This window comes from Saccopteryx bilineata, chromosome 3 (assembly GCF_036850765.1).
Source record: "Saccopteryx bilineata isolate mSacBil1 chromosome 3, mSacBil1_pri_phased_curated, whole genome shotgun sequence".
Classification (NCBI taxonomy): domain Eukaryota; kingdom Metazoa; phylum Chordata; class Mammalia; order Chiroptera; family Emballonuridae; genus Saccopteryx; species Saccopteryx bilineata.
Genome location: NC_089492.1, coordinates 178,533,406 through 178,560,314, shown reverse-complemented (window position 1 = coordinate 178,560,314; position 26,909 = coordinate 178,533,406). Strand labels below are relative to the sequence as shown.

The 26,909-nt window shown below is 39.8% G+C and overlaps 1 protein-coding gene across 1 annotated transcript in view; it reads left to right on the top strand.

The window, feature by feature from the left end:
* CAP2 (cyclase associated actin cytoskeleton regulatory protein 2) overlaps positions 1-26,909 on the top strand; it is a 191,314-nt gene that overhangs the window by 61,879 nt on the left and 102,526 nt on the right. Inside the window, exon 4 of the mRNA XM_066268320.1 lies at positions 2,686-2,763. Within this exon, the coding sequence (XP_066124417.1) occupies positions 2,686-2,763 (78 nt within the window). The remainder of the gene's footprint in view (positions 1-2,685; positions 2,764-26,909) is intronic.

Here is a 26,909-nt window from a genome sequence, read left to right as displayed (position 1 = left end):
CTTGTGTCTCTCCCTCCTGAGCTAGCAGCCTGGGGACTTAGCTGTGAGGTTGCCCCATCCACTGCTTGTAGAGCAAGAGGCTCTAAGAGGAGCCAGGTCTTTTCTCCAGTACCACTCAAAGCAGAGTCCTGGGTAAGGCTGTGCCAACCAGAGCCACCAGTGAGAGCAGGCAGGGCTGGGAGACGATTGCAGATCAGATGCCTTTCTAAGGGCCCCCGGGCATGTCTAGTATGCCTCAACACTCCACAGGTCTAATCTCTACAGGCTTTTATCCTGTACCCTGTTTGGTAGCCCACATGTGTGCCCAGCTCCCATTACTTCTGCAGTGCACACAGAGGTCTGCTCCCACCCCCTTAGGCACATAGCACCTGTGATCTCAGTCAGAGCAAGGAATACAGGAATGCGCTTTGAGACCTGTATCGGCTGGTGGAGTCACCTAGCCTGGACAGGTCCAGGCCTACTGATCCCGGCTCTTGTGTACTTTCCGTGCTATTGGTCGTAGTGCCAGGGTCACAGAGAAATGCTGGCTACAGCCCACACAGATGTCCACTGCTGATAACCTCAGGCTAAGCCCTCCAGCCCATGAGCATGCGTGCCCATGCCAGAGGCACCAGGTGGAGCCACTCACACACTGCTCTCGATCACAGACCCAGGAGCACACAAGCTGCTCCAGCACCAACCTCCACAGGCATCGGCAACCTCCATCGGAGCCTGCCACCCTTGTACCCTTGCTTGCCCCGTGTCCGCGATCTCAGGCCACGCTGCACGCTCTCTCCTCTGCTTGATCATCCATCCTATCCCAGGTTCTTTCCTCTTCCCCAGATCTTCTACTTCTCTTCATTCTAGACAAAAGCAGCCCTTTCTCAGATCCGTGAGGAAAACGGAATACTCTGTTCTCCGTCTTATTTCCTTCAGAGTGGATTATATATTCAGCCACCTTTTCACCTAGTCATACCTTTGTCTGGTGTGTGTATATTTCAGGTGCTCCTGAGATTTTTTTTTCTCTGTCTTTAGTTGTTGAATTTGTTGAAATTTCAAGGGGAGATATCAGGAGCACCTCTCATGGCATCATTTCTCTGACATCACTCCAGTGTTGGCTGTGTTTTAAGGGATTATTTTCTTTCCACCAGAAGGTATGGAACAGATTTGGGTGCACTATACAGAAAGACAAGAGTAACACCCTTTGAAAACACTTTGGAGCTTAAACATTTTGTTTAAACAGCTTTGTTGAAATATATAATTCACATAACATTCACTTTTTTAACATGTGCAATTCAGTGAGTTTTAGTATACTCACCAAGTTGTGAATATATTACCACTGTACAATCCCAGAACATTTTCATTACTCTCAAAAGAAACTCCACACTCATTAGCATTCACTCTCCATCCCTTCCTCCCCTCAGCCCCTGGCAACCACCCTCTAGATAGATAGGCTTATTCCGGTCATTTTATATAAATGGAATAATACAAATGTGGTCTTTTGTGACTGACTTCATTCACTTAGTATATGGTTTTCAGGGCTCACCCATGCTGTAGCATGCATCAGCATTTCTTTTCTTTTTAATGCCAAATAATATGCCATTGTATGGATAGGTCATATTTTATTTACTCATTCATCAGTTGACATTCTGGTTGTTTCCATATCTGGAGTCTTATGAGTTATGCCGCTATGAACATTTATTTACAAGTTTTTGTGTGGACATATTTTTTTATTTCCATGGCAGGGGTCCCCAAACTACGGCCCGTGGGCCACATGCGGCCCCCTGAGGCCATTTATTCGGCCCCCACCGCACTTCCAGAAGAGGCACCTCTTTCATTGGTGGTCAGTGAGAGGAGCATAGTTCCCGTTGAAATACTGGTCAGATTGTTGATTTAAATTTACTTATTCTTTATTTTCAATATTGTATTTGTTCCCATTTTGGTTTTTTTTTTTTGTTTTTTTGTTTTGTTTTGTTTTGTTTTGATAATTAAATTTTATCTCTGTTAAATATAGATTACATCTATATAAACTTGAGGCTTATTTAACTTTTCTGAATTGAATTACATTAATACATTTTCTCACTTTATAATTTTAGGGAAGCTTTAACTTCTGTTTCTAATTGTCCACAGATTCTTTTTTTTTTTTTTACTTTTTTTTTTAATTAAATTTAATGCAGTGACATTGATAAATCAGGGTACATATGTTGAGAGAAAATATCTCTAGATTATTTTGACATTTGATTGTACTGTATACCCCTCCCCCAAAGTTAAATTGTCTTCTGTCACCTTCTATCTGGTTTTCTTTGTGCCCCTCCCCTCCCCTAACCCCTCTCTCCTTCTTCACCCTCTCCCCCCTCCCCCAACCTCCCGCCCCTGTTGCCATCACATTCTTGTTCATGTCTCTGAGTCTCATTTTTATGTCCCTTCTATGTATGGATTCATCTTAGTTTTTTTTTTTTTCTGATTTACTTATTTCACTCCGTATAATGTTTTTTACTTTAAAATAAGATATGTGCAGTGTGCATAGGGATTTGTTCATAGTTTTTTTTTATATTCTGGCCCTCCCAACAGTCTGAGGGACAGTGAACTGGCCCCCTGTGTAAAAAGTTTGGGGACCCCTGTCTAGGAACAGAATTTCTGGGTTATATGGTAACTCTCTGTGTAGGAGCTCAAACATTGAAATGCCCTCTTCCTCTTTTTTCCCAGGCAGAAATGGTGCATAGCGCTTTCCAGGCCCAGCGGGCTTTCCTCCTGATGGCCTCTCAGTACCAGCAACCCCAGGAGGTAAGAGTGTATCCTGAGAGACAGGGCTGCCTGGGAAATGGGTGGTGTAAGATAAAAATAACACGAAAAGCAGCCGAACCAGTTACTGTGAGCGACAACCTGAAAATGAGATTTACAGCACTCATAGGGTTCGTCCCTAAGCCAGAGCATGCATGGAACATTTCTTCTGCCTTCGTATTCTTATTATGGCCAAGTCATACTGTAACAATTGATGTCACCAGTTTACAAGGTCAATTTATTTATGTCATTTGTATCCTATTCGTTTTATTAGTCTCAGAATCCTTGTATAATCAAGTGTTTACTACCCATTATTAGTTCATACTTTGTGCTGCTTAGTTATCAAAAAGTGTTCACACCCATCACCATGTATGAAATTGATTATCTTCTAGTTCATAAGTAGTATGGAGAGGCTAAATCAGTACAGAATAAATTAAATTATTCATTAAAAAGTATATTTATTACCAGCATACTCTGTTAAATAAGAAAAAAATAATTGTTCTTTTGACTAATATTCTGCATCTGAATTTTGGTAACAACAATATAAATATAGAAGATAATTGAATATTTATTATATTCATTATAACACAACAGCTTAAATGTAATAGCTCACTTTGAATCCTAAAACAAACTCCTGTAATTTGTTTGAGCTGAGAAACTAGGACTCTGACTTTCAGGGAATGAAGCTCAGCTCCATAAAAGGCCAATACTTGAGACTCAAGCCCTCCCTGGAACAGTGGTTCCCAGACCTACCTGTGCAGTGGTATCACCAGAAAAAAAATGTTTTAAATACCAGTGCCTGGATCTCACTCCAAGAGGTTATGGTTTCATTGGTCTGAGGAGTGGTATTGGCCTTGATAGTTTTATGGGCTTATCAGGTAATTATAATTTGTAGCCAGCACTGCCAATCCTCTACCTGAGTAGATGGGTGGATCACTTCTGTTACAGGAATGAGATAGCATACAGCCTAGCCAGACAGCTTTGTAAAGATGAAAATACTGTGCTCTGCTATGGATGCATTTTCTTCCTTGGCTTTCTCAATCCCTGATTGTATTTTTCCCTTTGCAAAAGAGAACAGTGAAACTAGGAAATCACAATTTGATGCCTTCTAGGGACAGACTTAGCCTGGCTTTTCTGTGAATAAAATAAGAGGGAAAGTAACCTCCATGCATCATGAAGAGTCTCGGAGGGAAGAACCATGATTTTCTTGGCTGATGCCCTACTCAATCCCTTCTTTAAGGAAAAAACAAAAGGCTTCTCCATTGGCTTTGTATGTCTCTCATATAAAAGTCACTTATTACATTTTAAGTGAACAAGTGATCAAATGAACAATGAATGAATGAAGTGGGACTAGCCATGGTGAGGGGTAATGTGTGTCTGAGCATGTTGCTATGCTGATTCTTGGACATAACACCTACAGCTCCCCTTTCTTACTTTACTGTGTTCTTGATCAAAGGAAGAGCAATGGATCTGTTCCAGGGGACTCACACCTGGGAAGGGCATGGCTGGCGGTGTTCCTTGCAATACTTATTACAGTACTCCGAGCACAGTAAGCCTCAGCAGTATCCTGTAGGCAAAATGAAAAGCAATTTTTTTGATACCTGCCTCTCTTTTTGTCCTCTCCATCTTTATCCAGAGGACTGTCCTAGTACTTCAACTCAGTGGAAAAGCAGATTTGGGAGGTTACCACCTCAGTGGTGAAAACAGTCCATGGCCAGGCCTTTATTTCTCCCACATACATTCTAAAAGATACATCATAAAGAAGATTATCATAAAGCACGCTGTAGCTTCTCTTAGGAACAGTGTTATAACTGTCCATGTCATTCCCACTTTCTTCTTTCAGGAGAATATTAACTTCTGTCATTTCAACTCTATTTGGCATAGAGCAGTGGTTCCCAGACTTGAGCTTGTATGGGAATCACCTGCAGGGTTGTTAAAATCCAGATTTCTAGGCTCTACTTAACAGTTTTCAGCTCAACCAGACCTGGTTGTGCCCTGAGAATCTGAATTTCTCAAAAGCTCCGATGTGATAGTGATGCTGCTGGCTCAGGGACCACACTTTGAGAAACTGTGACTCTCACAGTTAGGCCTCTAGCTCACATTTATTTCTGGTGTTTCCAGCCTTCGTTTCCAGCAGCTACTATAGCATTGCCTCACAAGCTCGAGTCTTTGTTTGAATCACCTTGTTCAAGTGCAAGGTCTGAATTAGTAGGTCCAGGGTGGGGCCCAAGACTCTAGTTCAAACAAGGTGATGCCGCTGTTGCCAGTTTGTTGCTGTGCTTTGGACACCAGGAATGTAGGTGGCACCACCTACAGTTCCTAGCATAAGAACCCTCAGCAATCAGACTTCAAACTCATGTTTCTTTTCTTCTGAACATTTCTAGATCAAAGCAAGTTGTGTTATGCTGCCGTAACAAACATCTTCAAAATCTTAGTGACTTCTAACAGCAGAGGTTTATTTCTGCTCGCGTCTCATGCCTATACGAGGTGACTTCCTTTCTAGTGGATGAGTTACTGAGTAATGATTCATCTGATTATTTACTTAGATTGCAATACAGCTCTGAGGTAAAATGACAGAGGAGGGTCTTTAACAGGAGTTTCAAGCATTGGGAAGGGAAGATATTTTAAGGCAGGAGAACCTCCTAAGGGTTGCCTCCAACCCTGCTGATGAAGGTGACACTGGTTCTGCCAAAGCATGAGACAAGGTCAAACCGTTAGTGGTCAGTGTTGATCTGAGAGGACTGTATAAGCTGCATGCCTAAAATGGAGGGTGAGCCCCCAGGCAAGCTGGAGGCTAGCAACCTCCTAAACATAGGAAAGTACTGATAAAATACTGGAACCCACAACAATGCAAGCTCACAGTTCATTGGAGGACAAAAATTTATCAAGTGCTTACTGTGGGCCAGGCACTGTAAAAAAAAAAAAACACCTATGAGTTGGGGCAGGGCTTTGGGACAGGCATATATTAGATGTTAGGTGGGGAAGAGCCCTTATAAATCATCCTTCGTAGCGCTCTCAATTTAAAGATCAGCCAGGAGAGCTTCAGAGAGAGTGCAACTGGTTTACTCTCTTGTTCCAAAGCTTATGAATTGCCCAAGAATAGCTCCAATACCCAGAGACTTCAGGAAACATGCTTCATCAATGCTCAGTTGTGTCCAATGCCAGAGTGCCAGTCTTCAACGAGATTAAATTTAGTAGAGCGTGACCATCAAAAATGAAAAGTATTAGAGGAAATAAAATTCACAACACTAGAGTGGTAATACAGCTCCTTTAATGTAATATTAGTATTATAGTGACATTAACAAAGTGGTGGATTTATTTAGTACAAACTCAAGAAAAATTCTCCTGGGTTAGATATGATTAGGAAAATTCCACTCTGTTCAGTAAAGAAACATGTTAAACATTATTAAACCTACATTTTTGCAAACTTATTTGACCATGGAAGCTTTTTATAGAAGGATATCTATTCAAGTCCTGCAGAAGGCTGGTGTACCTGTACCAGTTTGGAAAATGCAGATGTATGCATTTCTTTTAAGTACTTTTAAATGCTTGATGGTCATTACTTTAGGTGAATTCTAACTGTTAGGGGAAATTCTGTGGTAGGCAGAATTCTGAGATGGACTGCAAGATTCCCACCACCTAATGTATAATCTCTCCCTTGACGTGTTTCTGAGCAGGGTAATGGGACAGTCACTCCAGTGATTATGTTGGGGTATATGGCAGTGGTCCCCAACCCCCAGGCCGTGGACCGGTACCGGTCCGTGGGCCATTTGGTACCGGTCCACAGAGAAAGAATAAATAACTTACATTATTTCCATTTTATTTATATTTAAGTCTGAACGATGTTTTATTTTTTAAAAATGACCAGATTCCCTCTGTTACATCCGTCTAAGACTCACTCTTTTTTTTTTTTTTTTTTATTTTATAATTTTATTTTTTTAATGGGGTGACATCAATAAATCAGGATACATATATTCAAAGATAACAAGTCCAGGTTATCTTGTCGTTCAATTATGTTGCATACACACCACCCAAAGTCAGATTGTCCTCTGTCACCTTCTATCTTGTTTTCTTTGTGCCCCTCCCACCCCCTATCCCTCTCCCATTCCCCCCTCCCCCCCGTAACCACCACACTCTTATCTATGTCTCTTAGTTTCACTATTATGTCCCACCTACGTATGGAATAATACAGTTCCTGTTTTTTTCTGATTTACTTATTTCGCTTCGTATCATGTTATCAAGATCCCACCATTTTGCTGTAAATGTTCCGATGTCATCATTTCTTATGGCTGAGTAGTATTCCATAGTGTATATGTGCCACATCTTCTTTATCCAGTCATCTATTGATGGGCTTTTTGGTTGTTTCCATGTCCTGGCCACTGTGAACAATGCTGCAATAAACATGGGGCTGCATGTGTCTTTACGTATCAATGTTTCTGAGTTTTGGGGATATATACCCAGTAGAGGGATTGCTGGGTCATAAGGTAGTTCTATTTTCAGTTTTTTGAGGAACCACCATACTTTCTTCCATAATGGTTATACTACTTTACATTCCCACCAACAGTGTATGAGGGTTCCTTTTTCTCCACAGCCTCTCCAACATTTGCTATTACCTGACTTGCTAATAACAGCTAATCGAACAGGTGTGAGGTGGTATCTCATTGCCGTTTTGATTTGCATTTCTCTAATAGCTAAAGAAGATGAGCATCTTTTCATATATCTGTTGGCCATTTGTATTTCGTCCTGGGAGAAGTGTCTATTCATATCCTCTTCCCATTTTTTTATTGGATTGTTTGTTTGTTTGTTGTTGAGTTTTATGAGTTCTTTGTATATTTTGGATATTAGGCCCTTATCTGAGCTGTTGTTTGAAAATATCATTTCCCATTTAGTTGGCTTTCTGTTTATTTTGTTATCAGTTTCCCTTGCTGAGCAAAAACTTCTTAGTCTGATGTAGTCCCATTCATTAATTTTTGCCTTCACTTCTCTTGCCATTGGAGTCAAATTCATAAAATGCTCTTTAAAACCCAGGTCCATGAGTTGAGTACCTATGTCTTCTTCTATGTACTTAATTGTTTCAGGTCTTATGTTTAGATCTTTGATCCATTTTGAGTTAATTTTTGTACAGGGGGAGAGACTGTAGTCCAGTTTCATTCTTTTGCATGTGGCTTTCCAGTTTTCCCAGCACCATTTATTGAAGAGGCTTTCTTTTCTCCATTGTGTGTTGTTGGCCCCTTTATCAAAAATTATTTGACTATATATATGTGGTTTTATTTCTGGACTTTCTATTCTGTTCCATTGGTCTGAGTGTCTATTTTTCTGCCAATACCATGCTGTTTTGATTGTCGTGGCCCTATAATAGAGTTTGAAGTCAGGTATTGTTATGCCCCCAGCTTCATTCTTTTTCTTTAGGATTGCTTTGGCTATTCGGGGTTTTTTATAGTTCCATATAAATCTGATGATTTTTTGCTCTATTTCTTTAAAAAATGTCATTGGAATTTTGATGGGAATTGCATTAAATTTGTATATTGCTTTGGGTAATATAGCCATCTTGATTATATTTATTCTTCCTAGCCAAGAACAAGGTATATTCTTCCATCTCATTATATCTTTTTCGATTTCCCTTAACAATGGTTTATAGTTTTCATTATATAAGTCCTTTACATTCTTTGTTATGTTTATTCCTAGGTATTTTATTTTTTTTGTTGCAATCGTGAAGGGGATTATTCTTTTGAGTTCCTTCTCAGTTGTTTCATTGTTGGCATATAGAAAGGCTATTGACTTCTGTATGTTAATTTTGTATCCTGCGACCTTACTGTATTGGCTTATTGTTTCTAGTAGTCTTTTTGTGGATTCTTTGGGGTTTTCGATGTATAGGATCATATCATCTGCAAAAAGTGATACCTTTACTTCTTCTTTTCCGATATGGATGCCTTTTATTTCTTTGTCTTGTCTGATTGCTCTGGCTAGAACCTCTAGTACCACATTAAATAAGAGTGGAGACAGTGGACAACCCTGTCTTGTTCCTGATTTAAGGGGGAAAGCCTTCAGTTTAGTGCCATTTAATATGATGTTAGCTGATGGTTTATCATATATGGCCTTTATCATGTTGAGATATTTTCCTTCTATACCCATTTTGTTGAGAGTCTTAAACATAAAATTGTGTTGTATTTTATCGAAAGCCTTTTCTGCGTCTATTGATAAGATCATGTGGTTTTTGTTCTTTGTTTTGTTGATATGGTGTATTACATTAACCGTTTTACGTATGTTGAACCATCCTTGAGATTCTGGGATGAATCCCACTTGATCATGATGTATTATTTTTTTAATATGTTGTTGTATTCGATTTGCTAGTATTTTGTTTAGTATTTTAGCATCTGTATTCATTAGAGATATTGGTCTGTAGTTTTCTTTTTTTGTGCCGTCCTTGCCTGGTTTTGGGATGAGGGTTATGTTGGCCTCATAAAATGTGTTTGGAAGTATTGCTTCTTCTTCAATTTTTTGGAAGACTTTGAGTAGAATAGGAACCAAGTCTTCTTTGAATGTTTGATAAAATTCGCTGGTATAGCCGTCAGGGCCTGGACTTTTATTTTTGGGGAGGTTTTTAATGGTTTTTTCTATTTCTTCTCTACTGATAGGTCTGCTTAGGCTTTCTGCTTCTTCTTGACTCAGTCTAGGAAGGTTGTATTGTTCTAGGAATTTATCCATTTCTTCTAGGTTGTTGAATTTAGTGGCATAAAGTTTTTCATAGTATTCTACAATAATTCTTTGTATATCTACGGTGTCCGTGGTGATTTCTCCTCTTTCATTTTGGATTTTGTTTATATGAGTTCTTTCTCTTTTTTCCTTGGTAAGTCTTGCCAAGGGTTTGTCAATTTTGTTGATCTTTTCAAAGAACCAGCTCCTTGTTCTATTAATTTTTTCTATAGTTTTTCTGTTCTCTAATTCATTTATTTCTGCTCTGATTTTTATTATCTCCTTTCTTCGGCTGGTTTTGGGTTGTCTTTGTTCTTCTTTTTCTAGTTCCTTAAGGTGGGAAGTTAAGTGGTTCACTTGGGCTCTCTCTTGTTTGTTCATATATGCCTGAAGCGATATGAACTTCCCTCTTATCACTGCTTTTGCTGCATCCCATAGATTCTGATATGTCGTATTGTCATTTTCATTAGTCTGTATATATCTTTTGATCTCTGCACTTATTTCTTCTTTGACCCATTCATTTTTTAAAAGTATGTTGTTTAGTTTCCACATTTTTGTGGGATTTTTTTCCTCTTTTTTGCAGTTGAATTCTAGTTTCAAGGCTTTATGATCAGAAAATATGCTTGGTACAACTTCAATTTTTCTGAATTTGCTGATATTGTTTTTGTGGCCCAACATATGGTCAATTCTTGAGAATGATCCATGTACACTGGAGAAAAATGTATACTCAGTCACTTTGGGATGAAATGTCCTGTAGATGTCTATCATATCCAGGTGCTCTAGTGTTTTGTTTAAGGCCACTATGTCTTTGTTGATTCTCTGTTTGGATGACCGATCTAGAGCCGTCAGCGGTGTATTGAGGTCTCCAAGTATGATTGTATTTTTGTCAGTTTTTGTTTTAAGATCAATAAGTAGCTGTCTTATATATTTTGGTGCTCCTTGGTTTGGTGCATATATATTAAGAATTGTTATGTCTTCTTGATTCAGTGTCCCCTTAGCCATTATGAAATGGCCATTTTTGTCTCTGAGTACTTTTCCTGTCTTGTAGTCAGCATTATCCGATATGAGTATTGCTACACCTGCTTTTTTTTGGATGTTATTTGCTTGGAGTATTGTTTTCCAGCCTTTCACTTTGAATTTGTTTTTATCCTTGTTACTTAGATGAGTTTCCTGTAGGCAGCATACAGTTGGATTTTCTTTTTTAATCCATTCTCCTACTCTGTGCCTTTTTATTGGTGAGTTTAATCCATTTACATTTAGTGTAATTATTGATACTTGTGAGTTCCCTATTGCCATTTTATAGATTGCTTTCTGTTAGTTTTGTGTCTTGTTTGATCCTTCTCTTTCGTTTTTCTATCTTTTGTTTTTATTTGGTTGTATTCCATACATCTTTCCTCTGTTGCTATCTTTTTTATCTCATGTGCTTCTGTGGTGGTTTTTTCAATGGTGGTTACCTTTGAGTAATGAAAAGGGTCCCTACCCTGTTCATTGTAGCGAACTATTTTGTGAGTACTTTTGCACTCCATCGTCCTTTGCTACTGTTAATCTCCGTCTTCTCCCCCTCTTTCTTTTTGTTGTTGTAAGACTCACTCTTGACACTTGTCTCAGTCACATGATACATTTATCCGTTCCACCCTAAAGGCCGGTCCATGGCCCAAAAAAGGTTGGGGACCACTGGTATAAGAGACTGTCAAAGTGGTGGGAGGGAGATTCTTCTGCTGTCCTTGAAGACATGAGCTACCATGTAGGGAGAAGACAGCTTCTAGAAGCTGAGAAAGACCTTCTGCTGACAGCCAGCAATAAAACAGGGAATCTCAGTCCTACAACTGCAAGTAATCAAATTCTGCCAACAACTACATGTGCTTCAAAGAGGACCCCAAGCTTCAGATGGCAATATAGCCCTGCTGACACCTTGATTTTAGCCCTGTGAAACCCTGAGCAGAAACTATAGCTTCCTTTGCCGATTTCTGACATACTGAACTGAGATGATAAATGGATATTGTTTCAAGGCACTAGGTTTGGGGTATTTTGTTGCATAGCAATAGAAAACGAATACAGATTACCTTGAGTCCCTTCTCTTTGTCAGATTCTAAAATAATTTTGGGGTTTTTTGTTTGTTTGTTTGTTTGTTTGTTTGTTTTTTAATAAGACCATGAGCCACAGACAAAATGTGAAGCCACCCTGCCATTTGCTGTCTCTTCCCTGCCCTTAGAGTTCCTCCACCCTTACCCCTCTGTTTATCCTGGGAGAAATAGAATAAGAGGTTTGTCTATAGGCTTGATTGACAATGATGACATCCAATTTCAAATTTCTTTTCTCATTTTGAACTAAGAAACACATTTCTTGTATCCTCTAATACAAAGGCTTTAAAATTTTTGGCCTATAGAAAAAAAATATATATTTTATTTCACCACTCAGTTCTTCAACAGTTCTCCTTACCAAGTGCACTGCATTCTGACATTTTTCTTTTAGTCTACTCTATTGTTCTGTTCTCTTCTTCTTCCTTTTTAAATTCTGATCATGACCCACTGAGTGGATTTCCTGATGTACTGATAGGTCAAGACATCCTGCATTTTGAAAGCACCCCTCTCATTGGTATATTATCATGCTCATGACAGATCAAGTCATGAAACATGTGCAAAATAGTTCACAAGCGCTTGTCTTCTCTCCCATTGTTGTAATTTATAGAAATGATATTTTTTTCTTTTTTCAGAGACAGAGAGAGAGTCAGAGAGAGGGATAGACAGGGACAGACAGACAGGAATGGAGAGATGAGAAGCATCAATCATTAGTTTTTTGTTGCACGTTGCGACACCTTAGTTGTTCATTGATTGCTTTCTCATATGTGCCTTGACCGTGGGGCTGCAGCAGACCGAGTAACCCCTTGCTCGAGTCAGCGACCTTGAGTCCAAGCTGGTGAGCTTTGCTCAAACCAGGTGAGCCCGTGCTCAAGCTGGAGACCTCGGGTTCTCGAACCTGGGTCCTCTGCATCCCAGTCTGATGCTCTATCCACTGCACCACCGCCTGGTCAGGCTAGAAATGATCTTTAGGCAAAAGAATGGCCTAGTCCTTTCAGCATTGTTGTCTATGAATTTTAGTGACGATTAAGCTTGTCTCTTCCCAGTTGATGAAATATTCTCACATGGAAAATGGTCAACAAACCCTCATTCTGTAAGTGCAGAAATTTTCAAGAGACCCTAGCACACCCAACTATTTAATTACTTTTACTTCAAGTAGTTACAGGGAAAACATGTTATTTCTAACTTACAAGGATGACGTGTGAAATTCAGTAACACACTAATGATCTTTCTGTGGGATCTAGACGAGGGTCCAACCTTTTACGCAACCATCCAAAGTCCTTTTTACAGACACTACACATAATAAGAGCCACACTGCATAGACATTTGTAAGACTTGTATGTCAAAATAAAACTGTAGAAAGTATTTAGTTGAATAGAAAGAGGTGAAAGAAGTGTGGGGTTTTTTGTTGTTTCGGGGGGGCATTGAGACATCTCATGTCACCTGGGAGAGATGTGAAACCTAATTTTTAATCATCTCCACTATGGGTGACCCAAAACTCTGGCCTGCGCTAAAAATGGAACCTCTGGTAGATGAGTGCCCTAGATAGACACTACTGAAAGAAGGCATTCACCCCCCCCCACCAAGACCCCAACTCCTCAGTACTTGTTAATTTGTAGGCCGATGGGGAGTGTGGGTGTGGTGGGGAACTGCTGAGGCTACAGCAAGCATTCTCTTCCATCCCAGGCACACGTTCCATATTTTCTTCAACATTGCTTTTTTAAAAATTTTTATTGAATTTATTGGGGTGACATTGGACAATAAAATTATATAGGTTTCTGGTATACAATCCTATCACACATCATCTGTCTATTGTGTTGTGTGTTCACCACCCCAATCCAACATTTCTTAACTGCTGAGACCTGGCAGTGAAATCAGGGAAGTGATCTGTATGTATATGCGTGTGTATGTGCGTGCATGTGTGTGTGTGTATTTGTGGAATTAATACTGGTACACAGAGAAAAAAAATTAACCCTAAGTTTCCAACTTCAGAGATGATGATTTATGGTCTTTGACCGCTTTGTGGATTTTATTCCATTGAAAAGACTAAGAATCTGAGTTTTTTATTCCCCCAAAAGTGAGAGGTGTGTTTCTTCTAGACTCCCTTTTCTCTTTCTGTCTTTATTTGGACTTGCACTTTAAAATCAAATAGTCCCTTCCTGTGTATAGAGAAGGAATCTAAAACTGATTCTTGGTCTTTTCATTTATAGACAGACTGAAAAATTACAAAGACAAGAAAGATGAGAGCTTCCTTCCAGCCATTCCTCCATCTCCAAGTGAATGTTCACGCCCACCACAGTGCTCTGCTCAAAGCACTCACCTCATGAGGATTGTTTAGTGCATGGAGCAGAAATCTAATTTGCAAATAATTTGTTGGTCTTAAACTAAGCAAGAAAGTCTAGTGGCAATAACCTTAGGACTTCTACTCATTGTTTGATGCATGAATAGATCCAGATTACTGATCACCAGTGGATGTAAATGTGTTTGAGATTTTTATAAAACATAGTAATCTGTGAGGGTCATCAGGAGTAGAAACTTTGGACTTGGGCCTCTCTGGATTCAAATCACAGATCTTCTCATTAGCTGTCTACTCCAAATGCAAGAAAAACAAAGCTATCTGTGTCCCTTAAACTTGAGAATGTTCTCTTTTCAGGGTGACTTGTGGCAAATTAATCTGGTAAAGTCCATAGTACATTTCCACCAAGCCATTTTAACCAAATCAAATTGTTAAATTACTCATTTAGAGGAGGCAGATAATCTCTAAGCCCATGTTTCCTTATCTTTAAAATAGAGATAATAGCTATTACCTCATGAAGTTATGGTGAAGATTGAAAGAGAAAAGCAACAAGTGTTAGGTGACTGAAAGGAGGAGTTCAATATTAGCCAGGGTCCAGTATTAGCCCATTGAACTGCTTTAGGAAAAAGTCTTCAATTCTCCAAGTCCTAATGGAGTAGATATTTCTTTCTTGCTCTCAGAGGGTCTGCTCTGTGTTTTTGGTTGGCAGTATTCTGTATGGTCATTCAGGGACCCAAGCTTCTTCCACCTGGCAGCTCCCACCTCCTCCAGGTCTTCAGGCATTGAATTGGGAAGGTGAATGCAGGATCATTCCTGCCAAGTTTTGTGGGCCAGCCTGAAAATGGCATGTGTCACCTCTATCTTTATTCATGGCCATTTCTAGCCACAGGGAAGCTGAGGATTTTAATCAATCTGTGCCTAGAATGAAGAAGTCATAGATTTGGTGAGTACCTAGCCAGTCTGCCAGAATGGGTAACTTGGTTTGGCTACAATAAGGTTTATTTCAGTGGAAATATTTATATATAGATTGTCTTTCTAAACCCTCATGTGTGTTTTTCCAGTTTAATAGCCCAGTGGCCATCCAGAGAAAGAGAGAAAAACTTTCAATCTTAACAGCTGAATTTGTTTTCATTACTCTTGGGAATATAGAGAGAAATACAGATATAGATACATGTATGCAAATATCTTAAAGTTTCTTTTAGTTACAGTGAGTTTATCCTTTGTTTCCCTGTAATGTTTTGCCATAACTATAAGGTGTCAAATTATTGCCTAATATCTTAAAATGCCAAATAGAATGTCACATTACTTGGACCTCAGAGCATTTCTTAGGTAAATTAGTTGATGTTTGCAGCAGGTCTGGAAATAGTAAGGAAAAGCAAACGCATGAACGAAGCCCCAATCCCAAGTGTTCTTTACATCTATGCCCAGAAAACATCCCTGCGTTGCTCCATCGGGGCTGCTGGATCTTTCTGAAACTAAGTATTGTTGGGGGGGGGGGGGGCGCATATGGCAGATAACAGACTGTAAGAAAGTAATTCTGGCCCTAATGTAAAATGTAATGACTACTTGAAAATAGTACTATAAAGCTTTTTTTAAACTACAAAAGCATCAAGAAAATATTCTATTTAGTTACTGGTATTAGTTATATGGGCCAACCAAATATTTTAGTGTATTTTTAAATATATAATTTTACATTTATCTTAAAAATAGAAAACTATAAGACAAAAAAGTTTATAAGTTTTTACCATTTGTATTATGCTGTTATGTTTTCATAGAATGGAGGCATTTCTCAGTGGTCTGGGTTGACATTTTCAGGAGGAGGTAGCACTTCAGACTCTCACCAGTGACTCACTTGATGGCCTTTTCTAAATTAACTTTCTAGTCTCACTTCATAAATATGCATAAGCTTCTGCTCTTATTGACATTACTGAATGGGTTGGTTCTCTTCACTACCAATTCAAAAGCACCCAAAGGCAATGCTTTTAATTTCCAAAGAAGAGCATAGACTTAAGCCCAACTAACATATCTGCTCAAGTACAGTCTATGAAGAGCAATCTTTGAAGGCTGACTGATACCTACAGGATCGCTTTTTGGCACCCGGCAGCTTTTTGTGAGTATTCTGAGTTATGGGTGGAGAAATGAGGCTAAAAGAAGCCTTTGCTTTCTATGTGAGCCTTTCCATGGCAAGAAACCCACCTCACTGATTCCACCCTGGCTAGCGTTAAAGGCAAGGTACAGATGCCTGTTCATGAAGAATACAGTACCAGGGAAGGAAGGCGAGGAAGAGCTTTGTGTGATATCATCAGGGTCTGCTTCAATTGACAGCCTGAAGCTACCCAGCCAGTGCTGAATCCCAACAGGAAAGCTAGTCATGAATTTATCAGGATGCAGAGAGGAGGGTAATCAGAGAGGAGAGTAATGCTGTCATTCTTTAGCCCAGACTGTTTGCTTTTGCAACAGAAAGCGGTGAATGAGCCTGAAAGCTGGGACCATGGGTAGTAGATTTTATAGGTATTTAGAAATGAGGACTGTGGAGGCAGAAAGGATTTGCTAAGATCCTGTCCTATTGGACATCACTCATGGCGACTTTTTTTTTTAATCAGATAAAGCACATTAGCTCATCTGTCTTTGTGTAAGACATGAGTTAGATAATGAATGACAGCCCAAAGGAAGTGAGGTGGTTATCACACACAGGGGATTTGGGGGTTATCTGAGGGGTAAAGGTTAATAAAGAAGGATAATATCTTTTGTTTTATCAACTATTTCCTACAAAGTTCGTTACAATTCCAGGCTGCCTGACACGGCAGATTCTTCTTAAAGGCTGGAGATAGGTGTATAATTTTTCATTCTCTGTTTAGTCAAATATGGGGATCACTTTGTATTTTTAATAAGATAATTATCAACTGTTTACCATTCCCCACTGCAAAGCTAAATGTTTGCTAGCTGTGATTAATCTGATATATTTCAAAACAAAACAAAACTAGAAGCATTGCAAGTTTTTTTCTTATGGTCTGAATCAGAAATTAATTTTTAAAGAGGTCATTCACTGAGTCAATCAACGAATCTTTTTAAAAACCAAACATATTTTGGCGTGGCTGTTGGTATGGATAGAGCGTCAATCTGGAATGCTGAGAGCACTGGTTCAAAACCCTGGGCTAGCCTGACCTTTGGTGGCGCAGTGGATAAGGCGTCAACCTGGAAACACTGAGGTTGCTGGTTCAAAACCCTGGGCTTGCCTGGTCAAGGCACATATGGGAGTTGATGCTTCCAGCTCCTCCCCCCTTCTCTCTCTCTCTCCCTCTCTCTCCTCTCTCTCCTCTCTAAAAATGAATAAATGTAAAAAAAAAAAACAAAAAAAAAACCCTGGGCTAGCCCGATCAAGGCACATACAACAAGCAACAAGCAAGCAATGAACCAGTAAAGTGAAGCAACCATACATCTCTCGTCATCCTCCCTCCTCTTTCTGCAAAATTAATAAATAAGTATCTTTTAAAAGCATTTTTTAAAAACCAAACATATTTTGGCCTTCAATTCGGATTTGCCACTTGCTTGCAGTTTCAGCAGCCACAGTGTGGGTCCTCTCTGCAGGACTCAGCTTCTATCATCTGTGCAAAGCTGTCCATACGAAAATAGCAGGCAGGGAGAAGGTAATTCCAGCTGGCATTCCAGCCTGGATCTGCTGTCATAAATTACTTAGTGGAGGGCAAGGTCCATTACTTTTTATGGTCATGTTCTATATTTGTATGTGCTGGGGATGGATCACATGGCAAAACTATCATTTGATATTAGTGTTTATGTGCTCCAACTCATGAGGGCATGATGCAAGCTTCGCTGTGCAGTACTTTTCATTTGTATACTTAGCTCTTAATTAAAAATGCTGATATTTCCCTGAGTTACTAAAATGAAAAATAACCCAGAATAAACTTTCCATAATTGTTTTTAGGAGAAGACAAACGACTGTATATCCTAACTAATTGAAATGCACTGTGCATTTCAGAGATTTTAAAACATAAATGTTGAACATGAACAAGGTAACACTGCTAGATTAATAAAACCCAGATTCACCATTTTACATCTTGCAGCTTCTCTCCTAACCTGAACAAGAGGGCATCTTACTGATGGCAGTTTATTTTAAAGGAGGTACATTTCCCAAACTAATCGAGAGAAGAAAACACACAGCAGCCTTTTTCCCTCTATTCTCCACATCACTTCCCCCCAGTGCAGATTAATATGTGGGTTTCTAAAGTGGCAAACACCTAGAGAATGTACTTCTTTTTGTAAGCTAAACAGAAAAAAAAATGTCAGGTTTTGGTGGATTAGCTTCTAGGAGGACTTGCGTTTCCATTTCTGGAATCACTTATTAGATAAAGTTGCCTGTAAGTAGTTGCTTCAAATCTTTGTTAGGCCCTGTTCACCTTACAATACTCCAGCCCTCTTAATTGCCTCAACTCCATTAATTTGTTTCTTAGGGTGGTTTTTTTAAACTAAACATTTATTAGATGCCTACTGTATAGCATTCATAGTACTTGGCACTCCTACATCTATTATCTCATCTGTGAGAGAACATTGGTGGGAGAAATAGGGTCTGGATGATGTTATTTGTCATGATTCATGTTTTTTTTGTGGCTTTGCTCTTATCTCAGCTGTTACCATCCTCATACCTCCACTAGGACCACTATTCCTAACCTTTGTTCTATTTTTTTTCTTAAGTAAGAAGCGGAGAGTCAGAGAGACAGACTCCCACATGCATCCTGACTGGGATCTACCCGGTAAGCCCCCTATGGGGTGCTGCTCTGCCCATCTAGAGCTGTTGCTCTGTTACTCGGCAACCAAGCTATTTTAGCATCTGAGACAAGGCCATGGAGCCATCCTCAGCACCCAAGGCCAACTTGCTTCAACCAAGCCAGATGGCCACTTCTCCTGTGTGTCCTGACCAGGAATCAAACCTAGAACATCCACATGCTGGACCGACAGTCTACCTCTGAGCCAACCAGCCAGGGTCCTAACCTTTCTTCTATTAAGGAACATACTAACCACCCTTCCAATAGGTTCTTTAGAGCTCTGAACTTTCTTAGCACCTGTATAGCAGTTTCTGTCCAAACAAAAGTAACTTGTTTGTGTGTTATGTTAGAAACATTCCACTACTATTTTTTGTGCATATTTTTCACCCTCTCAACAAGATTCTAAGAGCTTCAAAGATCTTTATAGATGTGTCTTTGCTTTTATGACATATTGTGATCTTAACTATATCTAATTTGATGTCAAGTTTCATAAGAAGAGAGGCTTGGGCTCCTGATCACTTGTGGTTTGTTTGGGGAATAAAAGCTGGGTTAATAGATTACAGTGGCATAAGAAAGGAACAGATGACATGACATTTTTGTTTAGTGATTCTATTATCTTTTATGAAAAAAATCTCAATATTTGGATCAATATTTGGTGGAGACTGAGATATCATATGTAAGTCGTGGGTCAGCTACATAAAATTAGCTCTGAAAAAAGTATTCCTTCTGGGAATTTGGAAAAGGGAAAAGTAGAGGAAGAACAAGTGAGAGGATATTTGTAAGGCATTTCATTTCAAAGAGACCGATTCTCCTAGTCACCCTTTTACAAAATGAGTGCCTTTGAGGCTGCCATAGAATGGCTCATTTCTGGAACGCTGGAGCTAATGATGAGAAATGATCACAACCTGATTAGGGCGACAGCTATAGCACAGCCTTCAGTGGTCATTGAATACAGGTGTTGGGATAAGTGTGCCGATTAAATTCACAAGGGTGATGGCAATCCAGCTGGCCTGATATTTAAGTGCTGTTGAAAACGTTCCAATTAGGATTCTTCCGTGTGCAGAGTCTTCCTGTAAATTGTGAAAAAAACGGTACTTTTTTCAGGCTGTGAAGTTGTTGTGAGTGCGCAGTGTCAGCCTTCAGAAGGTGGTAACCATGCCATTAGAACCAGGACTGCAGGACAGGAGAACTCCAGGATCCCTCCCATCTCCATCCAGAGGGAATCTCTGTTTGGAATAATGGGCAGCATGTCACACAAACAAGGTTTAAGTGATTCAAATAACAAGAGTCCCATCATTTTCTTTGGCTGATTATCCTGTAGTTGAATGTGGACAGGATTCCTTTTGGAAAGTCACAGCTTGGGCTATATTTTCCCAGTGGAACAGGGATATAATTTGAAACTTCGTACTTTATTAATGTGACAGCAAATAAAGCCCAGACAGGGCAAACTATACATCCTAACAACTAAGCCACAGCTAAAATATTGATTATTTAAAATGGGAAAATGTGGCTCAGTCCTGCAGAGTGGTTCTAAATATATTGTTCACTCTATGAGTTTCTATTGAATTCTAACTGCTTATCCAGCTCATAAAAAGCCTAGCTCATAACTTAGGTTTTCTGAAACTGATGATGGCTGTAGTAAATATCCATCAATAATGATTTCACTTAACTTCTTAAAAGTGCAAGGGCCTTCTTGTAGAGATGTACTGGATGATCCATTTTTTTAAAGACATTTTATTTAACATTATAAGACAGGAAACTCATTTACCTTGATGTGAAATGCGCAGCTGATTCACAAGATAAGACAGAATTATGCAAAAATACCAAACCTCTGACCTCAAATCAGTGTATAGGATGCACCATCCGCAGGACATTCAAAAAACAAACAAACAAACAAACAAAAAACCCTCCTATCTCTCAGCTGTTTCTAATTATATCAGCTTTAATGACTGTACCCTGATAACTGATTCTTGTAATTAAATTTATTGGGGTTATATTGGTTAATAATATTACATAAGTTTTAGGTGTATATCGTCTGTATACTCCACTGTGTGCTCACCGAAATCTAGCCTCCTTCCGTCACTATGTATTTGACCCCCTTTAGCCTCTTCATCCTCCCCTTACCCCTCTCTCTTTAAAATACTTTCTGTGGAAAAGTAAGAGCTCTTGTTTTTTTCTTTTCCTCTCTTGACAGCCCTCGCCTGGATAGAGACATTTCAAATCATTGTATAATACTCTAATAGTGTACTTGAGATTGAATTATCCTTTACCAACAGCAATGGAAGAACCACAACATTCAGAGACCTTACCAGGGATGCGTCTGGGGCAGTTCTTTGGGCCCTGGTCTTCTCAGGCAAATTTTCTTTGTTCTTCCATCACCCAGGACTTAAAGGGAGAAGAAGTCAGAGAAGAGTAACAAAGGGATGTGAGTGAAGAGGCAGAGAAGGAAAACCATGTCCCTGTGGTTTATCAACTGGAAAGGAGGGAGGCGGTCTGAGCTGAGCACGTGGCTCTGCACCTTGGAACTTCTTAGCACATGACTCCTCCATGCTAAAAATATGTCGTTTCACTTGCTCTTATTTTCTTCTTCTTGTATTTGTCCATCATTCGTAGCCCCCAGAGCAGGAAAAGTAAGGTGTAGCTGTTAATGAATAGAAGGCAATAATAAAGGAGTAGAGCTGTGACATACAGGGACACTTTAATTTCCTTTAACTTGTTTTTAAAATCTTAATTTTCTGTCAGGTTACCTCAAACGTAGTTTTTTTCCCTGTATTAATGGACTCTTTATGCTCTTATGTTGCCCCTGGGACCAAATCAGTTTGATTGTTGACTTAAGTAATGCATAACCACTTCAATCACTACCAGTAAGTACCAGGGAGGGACTAATTGAGTAGAATGTAATTACTCAGTACTTCGGAGAAATGAATGCCCAGCCCTGCATCCAGTGCCCACAGGAAGTGCCCCACAGAGACAGAATGAATAAAGCATTGAAACCTAACTGGACCCCAGATATTCAGGAAGATTAAGACCTTCTCCCAAGATCACTTATTAAGTGACTCTCTGGGAGCCTCCTTCTGTGCTTGTGTTTGTGGAAAGAAAGAGTACATGGAAAGTCAACCTCAGTCACTTTCTACAGTAAGAACCTCAGGGAGTCCAGAAGATGAGAGTCTTCTCCACACTAACAGGGTGCATGTTCTCTAGCAAAAGGAGGTTCACACTCAGCACAACCATCATGGAAGCCCTTAGCCTAATTATCTGGCCTATGGATTGGTTGTGAACAGATGTTGTAAGTGTATGTTTATTAAATGTGACTTTGTCTCCCTTATGTGATAAGTTTGGGGGAGAGAGATCTGTTTTTAATGGGAAAAGAATTTTAATTCTGTCAGGTTGTTTTGTATATCTGTTAGTTTTTTCTTAATTGTTGCAGGTTTGCATTTTGTCTCTATTCTTTGTTCAGGCAGGTTCTGAATAGAGTTTGTTATGCAATTACTAATTATATTTCTTCTTGCATTTTTCCCACTTTTTTCCTTTAAGATTTTATTTATTGATTTTAGAGAGAAGACAGAGAGAAAGGGGCAAGGGGAGAACTCATAGTAGTTGCTTCTCGTATGTGCCCTGACCCACTGAGCCTGGAGTTGTGCACCAGCGACTTCAGCATTCCAGGTCCATGCTTTATCCACCACACCACCACAGGTCAAGCTTTCCCACTTTTCTTATTTGAATATTTATGTTGTTTGGGACATAAATATTTACTTTTTTAGGTAGGCTGCATCTATTACAATCCTTTTTGCTTTTTATTCAGAATTTTTTTTAATCTAATAATATAAGTATCCCCATTTGTGTGACTGCCCATCTAATTTCTCTGGAACCTTATCTAATCAATCATTCCCTTCTTTGTCTTTTGTAAGTTCAGTAGCCATGGCCATTATCACAGCTGCCTGGCTTATGCAGGTTCCCATTAGACTCGGATAGATGGCAATGAAACAATGGAGCCAAGAACTGGTGGGCCATTTTCTTTATTTCTAGCCCTGCACTCAGCAAGGGAGTAAAAACAAACACACAGGCACCAAAACCCATTCACACATTCTCCGGTACCACAACCAGGAGAATTCTTTTCGAGTTTTCCTAGAATCAAAAACCCTACTAGCCTCAGCCACCTCCTTTTCCCCCCTCTGCACATCTCCATCTTGCTGCTTTCTCTCCAACCACCACATGGCCTCTCTCCCTGCAACAATGTGGTCTCCTCCCAAAATGGCCTCCTAGCTCCTCCTTTTAAAACTTTTCTGCATGAAAACCCTCCTCCAGCACACATTAGTATAACCAAGCCCCTTCCCAAGAAGAAAGGCAATTAGCCATATCACCTGGGCGACCATTCATGTGGGCAGCGCCATTTTTAACAATAAAAGTGAGCAAACCAAATAACACAAATTTTACAAACTTATTGGCCCAACATCTTTCTACTGCCTCCTTCTGTTTAGTCTGCAAACCAAATCAGATTTTCCTCACCCTTAAAAAAAAATATTTCCTTGACCACCTAAGTCATCTCTTTCCATCCTTTCACTTCCAAACTTTTTAAGAACACTCTGTCCTCCCTGATTTTGTGTCCTCACTTCTCTGTCACTTTTCAGTGTCTTGTCATCTGTCTTCTCTCCTATCATTTTATAAAAAAGGTTTTCCTGATATCCTGGTATCATCCTAATTCTCTTCATTCCATTCAACCTCCTGGAAGAACCTTTATCACTGAACATCACCCTCCTCGAAGATTTTTCTTCCCTTGCAAATGAAACTTTATTCTTTCTAAATTGTTTATTTCATGTAATTTCTTTCTCTGACTTTTCTTTCTTTCTTTACCCCCAAAGTGTACATATTTCTTCCAATTTCATTCTTGTATCATTAGAAGAGGACTTTCTTGAACCTAGGTTAATTTCATCAAATTCCATGGTGGTATCAGTCACCCCTGTGCTAATGGTGCCAAATGTACATCTCCAGACCCCAGGCTTGTACTTCTTCACCCAGGTCTGCGTACCATACATGAGCCCCAAATGCACTTTGTCCTAATTCATACACATAGCCCAAAGAAACACTGTTCTACCTCCTGGTTTTTTCTCTCAAATTGTAGATCCCCACACCCTGCCGCTTGACCTAGAAATTCCTAAGTCCTTCTTAACTCCTTTCTTCTCTGCATCCCTCACATCTAACCAATCTCTGAGACCTGACAACATCTGGACCACAAGAATCTATGGGATCTGAAACCTGTGCTCCATTCTCATTGCCCTAATGCAGAAAAGAAGAAAGGATGAGAGAGAGAAAGAGGGATAGAAAGGAAGGAGGTAAAAAAAGAGGGAAGAAGAGAGGAGAGAAGGAGGAAGGAAGGTGGTAAAAGAAGGAGGAGGTAAAAGAAGGAAGGAAAAAGGGGGGAGAAGAGAGAAGGGGAGAGGAAAAGAAAGAGACAGCCTGCTTTTTAAATGTTTTAATCTAAAGATATTACAAGCTTGCTTTTTAAAATACTCTAAAATAAAGACATAAAAAGAAGAGAAAATCGCACCACTCACTGACAACCCAATGGCCTTGTATAACTAGTCTCCCTGCCTCAAAGCCCCCTCTCCTCCAAGCTGTTCTCCATCCTCTCATCAGAGATACTGCTACCCGAAAAAGTGGGCAAAGCTAATCCTGCCTCATTGTCTCCCATTGTTTTTGCAATCAATTCCATAGACTCCATAGGATGATATTAAATGCCCTTTGCAACATATCGGTTCAGCATCTGAGTCCTCGCCCTAAGTCCCTCCCCTGCCACGAATCAAGTATCCCAGTCACTGCACAACCAGAGTTCTCTGAATAGATGCACTTTTGAGTCTGTGTTCCTTTGCTCATGTGAAGGATCGATGGGCCTGTAATGTCCATCTTTCTCTTCCTAATCCATTATTTTTGCTTTTTAACAGATATATAATATTCCCTATTTGATAAGCTATGCTTGGAAAGACCAAAAGTTGCTCTCTCCAAGCACTCAAGTTCTAATGAGAGCAAAAGATAAATTTAATTGTGCTACATTATAATAAAGGCTGAGCCGTCTTGAACGTCACCTAGGGGAGATAGGAGAAGTCGCAGAGGGGGAGAGTCGTGAACCTAGTCTTGCAAAATAAAGAGGATTTGTGTGTGTGAAATTGCATTTAACAAATGGAAAAGCCCAATATTTCTCTGCTCGTTTTTAAGTGGGTTAAAATCTCAGACAGTTCTACCCCACCCAGCCACCAGAATGACTTGGTGCTAAATATATTTTTCTTTTAAACAACAGATTGTTGAATCATATTTTAATCCAATTAATTTTTTTGAGCTTTTCTTTTTTTTTAATAAATACATTTTTATTTTAATAGAGTGACATCAATAAATCAGGATACATACATTCAAAGAAAACATGTCCAGGTTATTCTGTCATCCAGTTCTGTTGCATACCCATCACCCAAAGAGAGACTGTCCCCCATTACCCTCCATCCAGCTTTCTCCGTACCCCTCCCCCTCCCCTCCCTCTCTCCCCCCTTCCCTCCCCCGACTCCCCGTAACCACCACACTCTCATCCATGTCTCTTAGTCTCGTTTTTATGTCCCACCAATGTATGGAATCCTGCAGTTCTTGTTTTTTTCTGATTTACCCATTTCACTCCGTATAATGTTATCAAGATTCCATCATTTTGTTGTAAGTGATCAGATGTCATCACCTCTTCTAGCCGAATAGTATACCATGGTGTATATGCACCTCATCTTCTTTATCTAGTCTTCTATTTTTTTTTACAGTGATTAAAGCCTTTAAGCAAACTCTTAGCCAATACAGCAAGAATCCATAAAAGAGTAGTGTCCTTAACATGTTCACCAAGTCCAAGTTGGCCCCATCACCATGCCAAATCCCTGAAAAATGCAACCCAACCACAGTTCAGTCTGTTAGGAGCTGTCACAGGGAGCAGCAGTCCAGGAAAAGTCCACATCCAGGAAAAGTCCGCATGGCACTGGAATTGTCACCATTCTATACTTTGCAGCTCATGTCCAAGTCCCAATGACAGCTGCTTCTAGCTGGTAATGATTCAGGTAGACTGGAAAAGCCATCTGCAGCATGTGCGAATATGGAGCTTCTGTTCTCCTCTGCCTGGAGAGATGAGACCAGGTTGCTTTTCCCTGGAGCTCTGCGACTGTGGCATGGTAAAGAGAACCTTGGGATACACTAAGCTGGGTGGCAAAGGTAGATTCAAAATAGAAGTTGGCAAAAGGGGGAAAGAGAGCTCTAAATTAGGAGTAGGTCCCAGCCTGAAATATGAGTGGGGCATTGAGGTAGGAGGAATAAAGGAAACACTATATATTAAACAAAGCAGCAGAAAATAGGACTATTCATACCCACAACAGAGATCTTCGAGGGAAGAATAAAAAACTTGACTATTCAGGCAAAACATAGTTAAGTGGCCCTTGTGCAAATGAGATCAGTTTACCTGCTTCTTGAAAGAAATACTCTAGGCTCGTTCACAGTGTTGTAGATGGGGCCGACGGCCCTGGGCATCTTCAGCCTTCAGTGGCAAACCTCAGCATTCTGGGCAAGGTTAGGTCATAGGTGGCTGGAGCAGGGCTGGAAGAGACTGAACCCTCCCTTAGAGGAGCGAGGGGGAAGCCTACCTTCCAGTGTCCCTGTTTCCTCACAGCAGAAGCATGTAAGTCTGGCAGGCTTTAGCTCAATGACCTTCCTTTCCACTATTGAAGCAGGACCCAGATGGCATCCTATGAGACCCCTTTGAAGCGTTGGAGCCTTTAAGGGTGTATTGTAAAAGCTGGTAGTTCCCCTGATCTCTATTGGGCTTTTTCTGCCTCTAGGTATCTTAAAAGCTATGCTCAGAGAAGATCTCACTGAGGGGTTTGAGGATCCCCATCCGCCTATATAAATCTTTTCCATATATCTGGAGCTATTTGGAAAAAGACAAAACAGTGTTATTAGCTGGATCTAATAAAGAAGGTAGTAGTTTGCAGGCGAAAAAGATTTGGTGTCTCCTGTTCATCAGCATTCAAAAGAAATGTAAATTTTTTTTAAGTAAAAAGCATGATATGGTAGACTCATAGGAGTTCCAGGATATGACTACCCCCTTTTAAATTTTTTTTAATTGACCTTACAATATTTGCTGGGTACACTTTAATAATATCTTAACTTTAAAGATTATAAGCATGATAAAATACAGTAAATGCTTTTGCTCCATATGCAGGAGCATTTTCAGTTTAGCCAGTTTAGGAAATCCAATAATAGAACAATGCATACAGACAATGAGCTATAACA